At 44.4% G+C, this 16,032-nt stretch overlaps 1 protein-coding gene across 1 annotated transcript in view; it reads left to right on the plus strand.

The window, feature by feature from the left end:
* Positions 1–16,032, plus strand: part of VPS41 (VPS41 subunit of HOPS complex) — a 358,461-nt gene that overhangs the window by 188,273 nt on the left and 154,156 nt on the right. Inside the window, exons 8-9 of the mRNA XM_075315114.1 lie at positions 391–510; positions 13,559–13,705. Of these exons, the coding sequence (XP_075171229.1) occupies positions 391–510; positions 13,559–13,705 (267 nt within the window). The remainder of the gene's footprint in view (positions 1–390; positions 511–13,558; positions 13,706–16,032) is intronic.

A 16,032-nucleotide genomic window follows, 5' to 3' on the forward strand; every position in this document is an offset into this window, starting at 1 on the left:
AATAATAATCATATAAGTTATCAGGGAAAAAAAGGAAAAATGTTAGTCATTTAATCAATGTGGATGGAAAGTCAAGAAAAATAACTTGTCCACAAGTAACAATATGGTTACATAAAATGTTACTCCAGTCACTGGCTTGGAGGTGGACTTAATGGATAAGTAATTGTTCTTTAATTTTAGAACAGTCCTTATTTTTCTGCAAAATGAAGTCCAAACATAGCTGTGATATTATGGGTCGTGAGGTCAGTCAATAGAGGACCATGGAGCCCTGTAGGGTATGGTCATTGCTATATTACAGCTTTGCAGGTTTCCTATATGGATTGACCAAAACTACATGTACTGATACCTCTACTTAATGTAGTTTACTAACTCTGTTTTATGTCTCCATAGCTGATCTTATATGAGAGAACATGGCTGAACCGATGGAAGACCACCATTCTACATGAAGGAGAAGGGACCATCACCAATATTAAATGGAGGGGGAATTTTATTGCTTGGTCCAATAATATGGTAAGAAGTCTTGTCTTGTTTTCTTTCATAATTGGAGTGAAAAAATAACTACACAAGTGCAATCCCCCGGAATTATCTGCCTCCCAAGTCTTCTGTCTTTTTTTCCTAGATAGAGCTGTAATTTTTAATGGTGCTTTTTTTTTTTTTATTTTTTATTTATAGTCGTGGCCAAAAGCTCTGAGACTGACACAAATTGTAGTTCTCACAAAGTTTTATTGTTCAGTGTTTAGATGTAATTGTCGGCTGTTTCTCTGGTTACTGACGTACAATTCTCAGCATTTCATAAGTATTTACACATTTATTTACAAATATCTCGTTTATACAAAAACTCAATATTCACAGTGTTGGCCCTGATTTTTTAAGCTTCTGGGCTAAATCCTGACTGATGACCCTTTCTTGCGTAATCAGTGCTTGGAGTTATCACAATTTCTGTGCTTTTCTTTGTCCACTGTCACGGTCGCCTCTTGGTGAAGTTAGTGACAGGCTCAGGGTCTCTTATCAAAGGCCTTACACATTAAACATATGCTTTTCCTCTCGGCAGTCGCAGAATTAACGTTAGCTTTCCTTGCTAGATGCAAGCTCATTAAGGCTATGTGCACACAGTGCGTTTTTCTCGGCGTTTTTGCTCATTTTTCGGGTGCGTTTCTGGGCTCAAAACTGCATGACTTTGCTTCCCCAGCAAAGTCTGAGTTTTCATTTTTGCTGTCCGCACACAACTTTTTTTTTTAAGCTGCATTTTTGAGCTTAACAAAAAAAAATGGACATGTCAATTCTTTCCTGCGTTTTTCTGCATTTTCCCCCCATGCAATGCATTGGAAAAATGCAGAGATCAAAAACGCAGCAAAACGCCGCCAAAAACGCACCAAAACGCGGTAAAAATGCATGCGTTTTTAATGATGAGTTTTTTTGCGCATTTTTGCCACGGGTGCGTTTTTATGCGTTTTTGTGCTCTTTTAGTGGCTAAAAACGCAGCGTAAAAAAAACGCTGTGTGCGAACATAGCCTAAAGCGGGGTTTACACGCTACGATATCGTTAATGAATTATCGTCGGGGTCACGGTGTTTGTGACGCACATCCGGCGTCATTAACGGTATCGCAGTGTGTCACACTTATGAGCGGCTTTAAAAGATCGCAAAAGCGGTCAAAATCGTTTGCCGCGGAGAGGTCGTCCTGAAACAAAAAATCGTTTTCTTTTTATTAGCGATGTTGTTCGTCGTTCCTGTGGCAGCACACATCACTGTGTGTGACACCACAGGAGCGATGAACATCTCCTTACCTGCGGCCGCCCGCAATGTGGAAAGAAGGAGGTGGGCGGGATGTTACGTCCCGCTCATCTCCGCCCCTCCGCTTCTATTGGGTGCCTGCTTAGTGACGGCTTAGAAAGGAGGCGGTTTGCCGGCCACAGCGATGTCGCTAGGCAGGTAAGTAGTGTGATGGGTTTTAGCAATTTTGTGCGCCACGGGCAGCGATTTGCCCGTGTCGCACAAACGATGGGGGCGGCTACCTATGCTAGAGATATCGGTAACGATATCGCAGCATGTAAAGTGGCCTTTACTCTGTCCAGATAATTTCTCTGATGACCACTTCAGGCCTGACTAAGAATCCTCTGCTCCCTACAGAGGGTGACGGTTATTCAGTTCAGTCTGGAGCCAGGCCTGGAGCTGTGAGGAGGCACTTTCTGATACTGCTACAACAGTTGTTTGTACCCTGTCAGTTTTGTCGGTGATGTTTTTCTACTTCTGTCTTTGCCCTTCCCCCGGGTGGTGGGTTACGGATAGGGGTCTTCCCGTCAGGGACAAGAACATGAAGACGACGGGAGCTCAGACCTCGCTACGTTTAAGTGTACCTCTGAGTTGAGGGAGAGCCTAGGGTAGGCTTAGTCTGAGGGTCAGTGTAGGGTCTCCCATCCAGTCACCACCTCATTCCTGTCACTCCGGTGACATCCACCCGCTTTTGAGGTTTGACCACAGGTTCTCAATGTGATTCAGATCTAGGACGTTTCTTGGCGATGGACCTAAAATGCCAATGTTTTCTACACCAAGCCACTTAGTTATCACATTTTTTTTGTGACATGGTCTCCATCACGCTGGGAAAAGCATTGTTTATCATCAAATTGTGCCGGGATCATTGGGAAAAGTTCTGTCGGAGGATTTGTTGTTTAGTTATGGCAGTGTTCTTAGGTAATATTGTGAGTGAGCCCACTCCTGAGAATGAAAAGCTCCCACATATGAATGGTCCCATGCTTTACTATTGGCATAACACTGGACTCATGGTGGCACTCACTCTTGTTCGTACAATCAGCTCTGCCTATGTAGACAGAGCAGTCCTTCAGACCCACTGAGATCATTGAATAGCTGCCACACTCGGCACCGCAACTAATGCCAGACACTGGGAGACGCATCGGAGGTATACTGGTGGAGCCAGGTATGGTGAGTATTCCAGCCAGGGTATAACATTGTGTGCCAAAAGGCAGCCCCTTAAAAAAAGTTGTTTTAGAAAATAATTAAATGCATCAGTTTGGATCTATAAATTTTTTTCCGTTCTGTTTCAGAAAAATGTTCACAGCGTTTCAAAATGAGTTAACTGAGAATTTGTCGGTGAGCTCATTCTGATAGTTTGAAACTCTTTTTTTCTAAACGTCTCTCGGGTGATTTATAATCGTTGATTATAACAAAGCTGAATTTGTAGAGAAACAAAAAGCTTGGAAAAGCAAAGTGCTGCCAAATGATTTAGGTAAAAAAAACCAAATAAATATTGCATAGCTGGCACCCAGCTTTAATTGATGCAATGGAAGCTAGCTCGAATCACATCAAGCAAGCAAGAGAGCTGTATTAAGAAGTCTTCAATATGGCACCTGTCACTTCTGACAGCCTCTGGCACCTTGCAGGGCGCGATCATTTGCCATAGCGGCTGGGTCAGAAAAGGCCTCATGTGCCACATGAAGTCTATTATAAAGACTAGACTGTAGCTGGACTTCAGAAGATCCTAAATGTAACATTATATTGCAATAATGTTGTATTTCTGTATATTGGATTGGCTATCAAGCTGCTCAAGTCCCCAAGGGTGACAAAAAAAAAAACAAAAAAACCCTCTAAAAATATAAAGTTTTAAGCACTCTTCTTTTCCCCAAATATAATGTAAAAAATTAAAAAATGAATGTATTGCTGTTTGCAATTTTGCTCAAATTATTAATATATATCCCATTCAATGAATGCAAAAACAGGAAAAAAAATGGAACCTCCAGAATTGTGATGGCGTAAAGCATCATGATGGCCGATCACAGATCCAAAAGATGCGCTAGGGCTTCTTTCAAGTGGATGTTTTATATTTCTATTGTCTTCAGTGATTGGGTCTCCCGTTAATGATAAAGTATATTCACTCCCTTTTTCTGCCCACCCTTCTGCGTCAGTGTCAGTGATTGGAACATGTGTTAATGGAAATGAATATTCATCACTTTCCCCTGCCAGTATTCCCGCCCACACCTCTGCGCCAGCGGAAGTGATTGGACTGTGTGATAATTGCAAATGATTATTCACCTCTTCTCCCAACCATCCGTTTGCTCCAATATCAGTGATTCCTTCAGACGGCCGTATTACTGCCCGAGGATGGCTTCACCGTGCTGGGACCGGCTGGCAGCTCTTCTCACCGGAGCGTGACAGCTGCATAGAAATACACGCTGACATGCTCAGGAGAGGAGAGCGACTGACTAGTCCCAGCGTTGCAATGTGATCCTTGAGCAGTAATACAGCAGTCTGACTGAATCACTGACATGGCACAAAGGGGTGAGTGGGAATATGGGAGGGGGAAGGAGGTGAATATGCATTTATCATTAACACACGTTCAAACCACTGACATTGGAGTGAGCGGTGGAAGAGGTGAATATAACTAGCCAGCATGTAACTACAAGTTAACGTACAGCAATAAAAGTTACATATCCTGAAAGGGCTGTCCAAGCCCTGTTTCAGGGTACTATTAGTAGGATGAACCACAACTAGAGCTTATTTTTGTGGTAGGGCTTATATGATAAGTATACTCCAAAAAAAGCCGAAAAATTCTCCTAGGGAAAGGATACCATTCGGTTAAATTCTGCCAAAACTGCCAACTCACAGGATAATAAAATATTATCTTGTTTCTCCTGATGGGGTTAGCGTAGGTATTGGGGAGTCTGTTGTCACTCGGAGATTTTCACATACTTCGCCGACTGTCTTGGCAGCATTGGGTTCTGTTCAGACAAAAGATTCTGACACTCCGCCTCATAACCTCTCTGTTGTCTGTCATCTACGGAGGCAGGCTCGGGCGTGGACTTACTGAGGGCTAATTCAGAAATAGGCTAGCAGCAGGTAATCTCCGCTATTCTGCTTGTTAGGTTCCTTTTGATCACATGCTGTGGGGGAGCCAATCACATGTGCTCCCCACCTATATATGCTGGCTGGATCCTTCCACCTATGCTAGCTATAGTTTATCTTAGTTGGTCTGGGGATGTGTGGTGAATCTAGACTATTTAGTGCAATACCTGTTGATTTGTGCGGTTGTGGTGTTAACCCTTGTTGCCTTTTTGTTGCTAGCCTCCTCTTGTTTTTCTCCTGAGTCTCTTTGTCTAGTCCTGTGTGTGCAGTCAGAATTTTGATATCCCTTGTCTGTCATTATCTGTTTACCATCTCGCTCTTGCCGCATCCCTTCCTGGGGGGTATTAGAGTAGCATTTCTCAGGAGTATAGAAAGGCACAGGACTCCGGCGTCTCCACCTTTAGGAGTAATCCGGAGGTGAGGGATAGCCTAGGGTCACCTAGCATAAGGGGTCAAATAGCAAAATACCCAGAGGATCAACAGTATCAACCGTAGTGAATAGCTAAATCCAAGAGGAGCCAAAAAGCACTATCTGAAGAACAGGAGACCTAAAATATAACTTTTAATAAGTACTGATAAAAGTGAGCCTAAGGCTCACAAAAGGTGAGTAAAAACAGTGGACGCACAATAAATCAATCATGCTAGATAGGGGCATGAAACATAGCCCAGATCATATCGCCATTGGCAAACCTGTGTGGCAGTGGTATCCTCAGTTCTCAACCAAAAAACCACCCAGTAATAATGCCAAGGTATATATAGATAGTGTGAAGACACACTTCCCCTAAATACCCCTAACCCGAGGCAAAGATGGAGAAAAAAAAAGTGTGTCAAAAAATGTACTTAACACAATAGTCAAAAGCTGGATATCCTGGCGTGATTAAATCCCATATAGGGAACGATCTTACCCACTCTTGTGAAGTACTTAATGGGCGACTTAGAGAAACATCAAGGCTTCTGGGGAAGCTGTCATCCAGCTCTTCAGGTCCCACAGTAATGCCACAGAGGGGTCACCTCCATATAGTGAAGAATCACTCACTTCCAACGCGTTTCATGGGGAACAATCATCAGGGGAGTTCAGGTGAAAGATACTGGGTACTGCCCGTGTACATCCTATACTGCAGTATAGTCATGCCCAGTGATACTGTAAATAAAGCCAAAAAATAAAATAAGCCCAAAAATACACATTAAACTGGCCTATCTTAATGCCCCAAAGAGGGATCACTCACCGCATACTGCCGTGTGTCAGAACAAACAAATTTCAAATGTGCCGCGCTGGGCGTCCAGGGACAAGCTCCCTTTATACCCCGGCGCATGCGCAAAGGCACATTAACCTTCCGTGACGCGTACTCCCAGAGTGCATCGGAACCGGAAGTACACGTCATCGGTCGCCGCGTCGCAGTGAAGCGAACACCGCATACCCCAGTGACATCACATCCTGGAGAGCCGCACACGCTGGTTGGGCATATGTAAACACAGAGCGCATTGCCATCGCAACGTACATGCGCTCCAGTTAAACCAGCAAGGCGACCTAAACCAATGTAAACATGCCGCCTCAAGGCCACAACATGGTGGGTAAATCAGGCTGTACATGGCAGCGTACCTAAATGGATCCAGACACCATCGCCCGCATAGGAGGCAAACATTGTTATCCAAAGACAAATAAAGGTTGGGAGCAATCCCATATAAAGGGATCAGGACCAACAACACAAAGATAAATGAAAGAGATGTTAGATAAAATACAGATACAGCGTATACAGCCATATGGGACTGTCATAGCACAAGGGAAACCAGGAGGTGCAACCTTATCAAAGAAAAACGGTGATGTATAGACGCCTAAATTCACAAAAATAGTACATATATAGCACCACACGGGGTAAGAAACCTGGCTAAGTAGTTAAGCATATCACGGAGGGGATCATAGACGGGCCATATAGCTAGAAGAGGACGAAGGAAATGGGAATCTAAATCAGGATGGGCCAGTATAGTATAAGCAAAGTAAACCAAGCATCCAGACATACCTGCGGCAGGCGTGGGGAAAAAAGGGGGTTATAAACTAAGGTGCACACTAAGACAAAACCCCTACAACCATTCTTACCCTACCTATCATGTGGAGGTCGGCACCCTAGTATAACCCACGTAGATGGTGCCCCCAACTCAGCCGTGGTCTCTCCCTCCTATACTTACCCTGAACACTAAGGTGCTCCTACAGGAAGGGTGTAAAGGATAGGGACTCATTTAAACCTAGTGGTGTCATGGTGTTCAGACTATATATCCAGTAGCACTCTTTCTGGAGTATTTTCCCGTCCCAGTTGCCCCCTCTAGCCGGAGGCCGGATGAGGTCAATCCCCTGAATTTTGAAGCTTTCCAAGTCACCATCATGAAAGTTGTTTATATGTCGGGCAATCGGGGTGTTATTTTTCTTCTGGATGTCGTTCTTGTGTTCACCCACCCGTCGTCGTAGTTCCCTGATGGTCTTTCCAACATAGAGTTTTCCGCATACACATTTCATTCTATAAATGACCCCCTTCGATTTGTAGGTGATCAATGACCTTATGGAAAAACTCTTGCTGTTGTAATTAGTGAACTCCTTGCCTTCCTCAATGAACCTGCAGTTCACACAATCATGGCATTTAAAACAACCCTTGATCGCATTTGCTGCCATCACTAGCCCATCCTCATTAAAATGACTATGGACAAGTCTGGGATCTTGCCTTCCTGTAGGTGACAGACGGATATGTCAAAAGGTATTTCTCTATCAAGTGGTCCATATGTAAGACATGCCAATATTTGGAGAGGGTTCCCCTAAGGTCCCCTGCCCCATTATTGTAGGTCCTGATGAACCTAAGGACATCCTCCGATTCCTTCTTCTTTTCATTTGTATTCAATAGCTTGGTACGATCCATATTGCGTACAGAATTGTACGCTCTATGGATGATCCCCTCCGGATAACCTCTTTCCCTCAAACGTCCCATCAGATCGAGGGCCTGATTCTTAAAACCTGCTTCCTCCGAGCAGTTGCGCCTCATTCTAATGAATTGCCCTTTGGGAATTCCTCTCTTCAAAGGACCAGGGTGGGCACTCTCCCATTTAAGTAGGGAATTCGAGGACGTCGCCTTCCTGAACGTGGTGGTAACAAGGCAACCATCCGGCCCTCTTTCCACCAGCACATCCAGGAAAGCCAGACTGTCCCTGCCAACTTCGCTGGTAAATTTTAGGCCGATGTCATTATCATTCAGCTTAGCTATGAATTGATGGAACCCACTCAGCTGACCCTTCCAGACAATGAAGACGTCGTCAATGTATCTTAGCCACAAGACGACGTCCTCGGTATCCAGAAGGCCCCCAAAGACCACCGTTTCCTCCCACCAGCCCAGGAGGAGATTAGCATACGATGGGGCACAACAACTCCCCATCGCGGTCCCCCTGAGCTGGTGAAAGAACCTCCCTCCAAAGGAAAAAACATTCCTGGTAAGGCAGAATTCAAGGGCTTTTACAACGAAGTCATTATGCTGGCTGAATTGACTTCCTCTTGATCCCAAGAAGTATTTCACTGCTCCTACCCCCGCCGCATGCAGGATGGAGGAGTAAAGTGCCTCTACATCAATGGAGCATAACAGCATCCCTTCCTCTAGAAAGATATCCTCTATCCTACATAAAAAATCCGTAGTATCCCTGAGATAGGAATTAAGGGACAGCACGAAGGGGCGCAGAATTTTATCAACATATATACTCAGTTTCTCTGTTAAACCACCTATGCCTGAAACAATGGGGCGACCTTTCAAAGGGCTCAAGCCCTTATGAACTTTAGGTAGAATATAAAAGGTCGCCACCACTGGAAAAACAGGTAGAAGATAATCAAATTATTTTTTGTCTATGATGTTAGACTCCAAAGCTACCCCCAATAGGGTCCTCAATTCTTCCTTATACCCCAACATCGGGTTGGAGTCCAGCTTAGCATAGCATGATTCATCACTCAACATGTTCAAACAGATCCTCTTATAGTCACTAGAGTCCAGTACCACCACATTCCTCCCCTTGTCAGAGGGTTTTATGGTGATACTGGAATCCTTCTCTAGGTTTCTAAGACTGAGCATCTCAGCTTTGGTCAGATTATAATGACCCCTACGTCCCCTCGTGCCGTTTCTGATATCTTCAGTGACCAGATTGACAAAGATGTCAATTGCATCAATCTCAGCCATAACAGGAGGCATCTTTACACTTTTATTTTTTAAATTGGTGAAAGGACCCTCACCAAGGTCATTTGGATTCATATCCCCAAGGTGGAATAACAATTTCACATCCTGGAGAAGTTCCCCTGGAATTCCTAATTCAGCCGAAGTTCTCTCCGTTTGCCTGCCAAAGAACTTCTTCCATTTGAGACGTCTCGCAAAAAGATGCAGATCTTTTATTGCCTCAAATTCGTCAAAGTCCGTTGTCGGCACAAATGACAGACCTTTATTCAAAATGGATAAATCCATCTCAGTGAGGGATCTAGAAGACAAGTTTATCACCTGAGGAGCCCCGCTCGTAATTACGGGTTGAGTTGTCTCTTGCTCCTCAGGTGATATTGGTTGTCTACAAACCCCCCCCCCCCATTACCAAAATTTTGAGAGGCTCCCCTGTAGTTGGACCTCCCCCTTCCTCTCTGTTTCTTGTATTGTTGTGGGGGCCTAAAAGAATTATTCGGATACTGAGACCAGTAAAAACGAATTTGATTATCTTCTACCTGTTTTTCCAGTGGTGGCGACCGTTTATATTCTACCTAAAGTTCATAAGGGCTTGAGCCCTTTGAAAGGTCGCCCCATTGTTTCAGGCATAGGTGGTTTAACAGAGAAACTGAGTATATATGTTGATAAAATTCTGCGCCCCTTCGTGCTGTCCCTTAATTCCTATCTCAGGGATACTACGGATTTTGTACGTAGGATAGAGGATATCTTTCTAGAGGAAAGGATGCTGTTATGCTCCATTGATGTAGAGGCACTTAACTCCTCCATCCCGCATGCGGCGGGGGTAGGAGCAGTGAAATACTTCTTGGGATCAAGAGGAAGTCAATTCAGCCAGCATAATGACTTCGTTGTAAAAGCCCTTGAATTCTGGCTTACCAGGAATGTTTTTTTCCTTTGGAGGGAGGTTCTTTCACCAGCTCAGGGGGACCGCGATGGGGAGTTGTTGTGCCCCATCGTATGCTAATCTCCTCCTGGGCTGGTGGGAGGAAACGGTGGTTTTTGGGGGCCTTCTGGATACCGAGGACGTCGTCTTGTGGCTAAGATACATTGACGACGACTTCGTTGTCTGGAAGGGTCAGCTGAGTGGGTTCCATCAATTCATAGCTAAGCTGAATAATAATGACATCGGCCTAAAATTTACCAGCGCAGTTGGCAGGGACAGTCTGGCTTTCCTGGATGTGCTGGTGGAAAGAGGGCCGGATGGTCGCCTCGTTACCACCACGTTCAGGAAGGCGACGTCCTCGAATTCCCTACTTAAATGGGAGAGTGCCCACCCTGGTCCTTTGAAGAGAGGAATTCCCAAAGGGCAATTCATTAGAATGAGGCGCAACTGCTCGGAGGAAGCAGGTATTAAGAATCAGGCCCTCGATCTGATGGGACGTTTGAGGGAAAGAGGTTATCCGGAGGGGATCATCCATAGAGCGTACAATTCTGTACGCAATATGGATCGTACCAAGCTATTGAATACAAATGAAAAGAAGAAGGAATCTGAGGATGTCCTTAGGTTCATCAGGACCTACAATAATCGGGCAGGGGACCTTAGGGGAACCCTCTCCAAATATTGGCATGTCTTACATATGGACCCCTTGATGGAGAAATACCTTTTGACATATCCGTCTGTCACCTACAGGAAGGCAAGATCCCTCGGTGACAGACTTGTCTATAGTCATTTTAATGAGGATGGGCTAGTGATGGCAGCAAATGCGATCAAGGGTTGTTTTAAATGCCATGATTGTGTGAACTGCAGGTTCATTGAGGAAGGCAAGGAGTTCACTAATTACAACAACAGCAAGAGTTTTTCCATAAGGTCATTGATCACCTATAAATCGAAGGGGGTCATTTATAGAATGAAATGTGTATGCGGAAAACTCTATGTTGGAAAGACCATCAGGGAACTACGACGACGGGTGGGGGAACACAAGAACGACATCCAGAAGAAAAATGACACCCCGATTGCCCGACATATAAACAACTTTCATGATGGTGACTTGGAAAGCTTCAAAATTTAGGGGATTGACCTCATCCGGCCTCCGGCTAGAGGGGGGCAACTGGGACAGGAAAATACTCCAGAAAGAGTGCTACTGGATATATAGTCTGAACACCATGACACCACTAGGTTTAAATGAGTCCCTATCCTTTACACCCTTCCTGTAGGAGCACCTTAGTGTTCAGGGTAAGTATAGGAGGGAGAGACCACGGCTGAGTTGGGGGCACCATCTACGTGGGTTATACTAGGGTGCCGACCTCCACATGATATGTAGGGTAAGAATGGTTGTAGGGGTTTTTTCTTAGTGTGCACCTTAGTTTATAACCCCCTTTTTTCCCCACGCCTGCCGCAGGTATGTCTGGATGCTTGGTTTACTTTGCTTATACTATACTGGCCCATCCTCATTTAGATTCCCATTTCCTTCGTCCTCTTCTAGCTATATGGCCCGTCTATGATCCCCTCCATGATATGCTTAACTACTTAGCCAGGTTTCTTACCCCGTGTGGTGCTATATATGTACTATTTTTGTGAATTTAGGCGTCTATACATCACCGTTTTTCTTTGATAAGGTTGCACCTCCCGGTTTCCCTTGTGCTATGACAGTCCCATATGGCTGTATACGCTGTATCTGTATTTTATCTAACATCTCTTTCATTTATCTTTGTGTTGTTGGTCCTGATCCCTTTATATGGGATTGCTCCCAACCTTTATTTGCCTTTGGATAACAATGTTTGCCTCCTATGTGGGCGATGGTGTCTGGATCCATTTAGGTATGCTGCCATGTACAGCCTGATTTACCCACCATGTTGTGGCCTTGAGGCGGCATGTTTACATTGGTTTAGGTCGCCTTGCTGGTTTAACTGGAGTGCATGTACGTTGCGATGGCAATGCGCTCTGTGTTTACATATGCCCAACCAGCGTGTGCGGCTCTCCAGGATGTGATGTCACTGGGGTATGCGGTGTTCGCTTCACTGCGACGCGGCGACCGATGACGTGTACTTCCGGTTCCGATGCACTCTGGGAGTACGCGTCACGGAAGGTTAATGTGCCTTTGCGCATGCGCCGGGGTATAAAGGGAGCTTGTCCCTGGACGCCCAGCGCGGCACATTTGAAATTTGTTTGTTCTGACACACGGCAGTATGCGGTGAGTGATCCCTCTTTGGGGCATTAAGATAGGCCAGTTTAATGTGTATTTTTGGGCTTATTTTATTTTTTGGCTTTATTTACAGTATCACTGGGCATGACTATACTGCAGTATAGGATGTACACGGGCAGTACCCAGTATCTTTCACCTGAACTCCCCTGATGATTGTTCCCCATGAAACGCGTTGGAAGTGAGTGATTCTTCACTATATGGAGGTGACCCCTCTGTGGCATTACTGTGGGACCTGAAGAGCTGGATGACAGCTTCCCCAGAAGCCTTGATGTTTCTCTAAGTCGCCCATTAAGTACTTCACAAGAGTGGGTAAGATCGTTCCCTATATGGGATTTAATCACGCCAGGATATCCAGCTTTTGACTATTGTGTTAAGTACATTTTTTGACACACTTTTTTTTTCTCCATCTTTGCCTCGGGTTAGGGGTATTTAGGGGAAGTGTGTCTTCACACTATCTATATATACCTTGGCATTATTACTGGGTGGTTTTTTGGTTGAGAACTGAGGATACCACTGCCACACAGGTTTGCCAATGGCGATATGATCTGGGCTATGTTTCATGCCCCTATCTAGCATGATTGATTTATTGTGCGTCCACTGTTTTTACTCACCTTTTGTGAGCCTTAGGCTCACTTTTATCAGTACTTATTAAAAGTTATATTTTAGGTCTCCTGTTCTTCAGATAGTGCTTTTTGGCTCCTCTTGGATTCAGCTACTCACCTAGCATAAGGGACAGCGTAAGAGCTCCCTGCGCCTCCTTGTCCCAAAGTAACATCGTGATACCTGTAGATTATATTAGGTAAAGATCAGAAGAGTGAAGATGTTAATGTAGGGGGATGTTTTAGCAAATCCATGGGGTCCGAGGTTAATTGTTATTTATAAGTGCATCAGACAGAGCGTGTATACTTGGCAGTGTGTGTGGATACAGGATAGGATGTAGGATAACGTTGTTAATCTACAGCACAATTAAGCATGGGCCTTTTGGAAACATTTTAGTGAAATGTTTTACGCAGGTGTTTGAGTGTAAAGCGGCAGTGGCATTTTCCCAACATATAACGTCTCCACTTGTAGTAACTAGGAAGGTACAACATGGTTTATTATTATTTTAGAATTTTATATTTTGTTTATATATATATACATATATATATATATATATATACCGTATATATATATATATATTCTCTCAAAAGTGTGAAACTTGTCCTGTCAGCAAAAGGGTTAATCGTAGCAATTTCTCCCTTGTCACATAAAATATAGCAGTGCCTTCTTTTCCTTGTTTTTTTTTTTTTTCTATTTCTTTTAACACATTGACCACATAATTTTTTTCTCTATAGGGAGTCAAGATACTAGACATAATCACAAGACAACGGATTACCAATGTACCCAGAGATGACACTAGCCTGCGTCCCGACATGTACCCCTGCAGCCTCTTCTGGAAGGATAATCTCACCCTTGTTATTGGATGGGGGAAGTCTGTCAAGGTAGGAAATGATAAAGAAAAAATAACATGAGCTTAAATCTGGTCACTAGGTAAATAGGCACAAAAGGTATGGGGTTTTTCAAAGTCCTCCTCATGGTGTAAGATGGCCACCGGACAGGTCTTCGAGGAGAGATATGTATCATAGAGGTTGGTAGCCTCTGTGATGTAAGCCTGGAGCAGGCTGTACGTATAGTGCTGAGAGAGTTAATAGGGTGTGTGAAGGCTGTGTTACCAGAGACCTGGGTGGGAGTAGCTGCCCATCTTTCCCACCCCTGGGGCATGGGACAGAAGGTGAAAAGGACACCAGTTGTCTCATTCAAGGTCTGTCTGTGGAGGTGTGCAGACCTCCATTGTTGTTTGTCTGTTCTAAGGACTAAGGCGGGCTTTGCACACTACGACATCGCAGGTGCGATGTCGGTGGGATCAAATTGAAAGTGACGCACATCCGGCGTCGCAGTCGATATCGTAGTGTGTAAATCCTTTTTGATACGATTAACGAACGCAAAAACGTCCAAATTGTATCATCGGTGTAGCGTCGGTCATTTCCATAATTTCGGAAGGACCGATGTTACGATGTTGTTCCTCGTTCCTGCGGCAGCACACATCGCTGTATGAGAAGCCGCAGGAGCGAGGAACATCTCCTACCTGCGTCCTGTGGCTCACGCCAGCTATGCGGAAGGATGGAGGTGGGCGGGATGTTTACGTCCCACTCATCTCCTCCCCTCCGCTTCTATTGGCCGCCTGCCGTGTGACGTCGCTATGACGCTGCACGACCCGCCCCCTTAATAAGGAGGTGGTTTGCCGGCCAGAGCGACGTTGCAGGGCAGGTGACGGGGGCGGGGACTATCATGCTCGGCTTTGCAGCATCAGCTTGCGATGTTGTAGTGTGCAAAGCCCGCCTAAGAGCTGGACATTAACCTGAGCGAGTAATCCCGCACTACTGTATGGACTGTTTCCTGAGCAATTTATGAAGTCTATGAACCAGTCCGGACATGTTACTGAAACTGTTTCCTGTGCCTACCTTGGCGCCGCTGAGTGAGCAGTGATCAGTACAGTGTATATAGTTTTTAAGGGAATGAATCGTCAAGTTTTTGCTACGTAATCTAAGAGCAGCATAATGTAGATACAGAGACCCTGATTCCCAACCATGTATCAGTTACTGGGCTGTTTTCCATTTTTATACAATCAGGGTTTTCTCTGCTGCAAATCTACCAGTTCTCTTAATGCTGAGCTCTTTATAACCCCACCCTAAGCACTGATTGGCAGCTTTCTATGTATGCCCAGGGTGCACAGAAAGCTGCCAATCAGTGATGGGGTCATACAGAGCTCATGAATATGGAGGACTACATGGCAACAGGTTTACGAGCCATCTAGTGATAATCTCCTGCTGATAAAACAGTGATTTTATCAAAACTGCAGTAAGATGTCCAGTAAGTGACAAATTGATGGAATCGGGGTCTCCTTCTCTATAGTATATTTCCTTCAGATTAGGTTTTAAAATGCTGGTGACAGATTCCTTACATAGGATATCATGCTCGCTGCCTGCAGCGGCTCTTATAGTAGGGGTATACAACCTTTTTATTTATTAATTTTTTGCTCAAAAGGCCACATTGTCATATAAACCGACCCCATGAGCCACAATAAAACATCTCAACTTAATTACTTAATACATGCAGGTTCCATTTTTAGGATGTCTACCTCACAGGAGGATAGATACTCTCCAACTCACAGTACAGAAAGGAGCTTGGATTCAATTTTCTCTATTGTAGTCTGCATTGATACAGTGTTTTGCTTCTCCCATAAACTATGATTATGGTCACTTCTTTAGCCCATCTACTTTTTACCTAGATAATAACGTGGACCATTGATAATTACCCATCCCTATGGTGCTGTCTGATATTCCTCTACCCATTAACATGGGAAATACATGTCAGTAGCCATTTTGCGCTGTCAAACATGACCAGATAGTTGACGTCCATGCAGAAAGGCATTGAGGGCCACATGTAGGTTTTGCACACCTGCTCTAGGGGGACCGTTCTGCATTAGCCTTCCCTGCAGCTGCATTAGTTTTCTACGTATAGTGTTTTATGGTGATATCAGATTGACATTTACTGTCACTTGCCCCTTTATCAGCAGCATCTTATGAGAGGGAGGACCGGCTGGAACAGAAACACAGTGGGACAATTAAAGAGACATGATGACAGAGCTGCGAAAAGTGTATATAGTCAGGGAGCATAAGAGACCACTTCCAAATTTTCAGTTTTTCTGGGGTTTTTTTTGTCTTTATAGGTATATTTTTGAGTAAAGTATAAATTGTTCTTTTATTCT

This window comes from Anomaloglossus baeobatrachus, chromosome 6 (genome assembly GCF_048569485.1).
Source record: "Anomaloglossus baeobatrachus isolate aAnoBae1 chromosome 6, aAnoBae1.hap1, whole genome shotgun sequence".
Classification (NCBI taxonomy): domain Eukaryota; kingdom Metazoa; phylum Chordata; class Amphibia; order Anura; family Aromobatidae; genus Anomaloglossus; species Anomaloglossus baeobatrachus.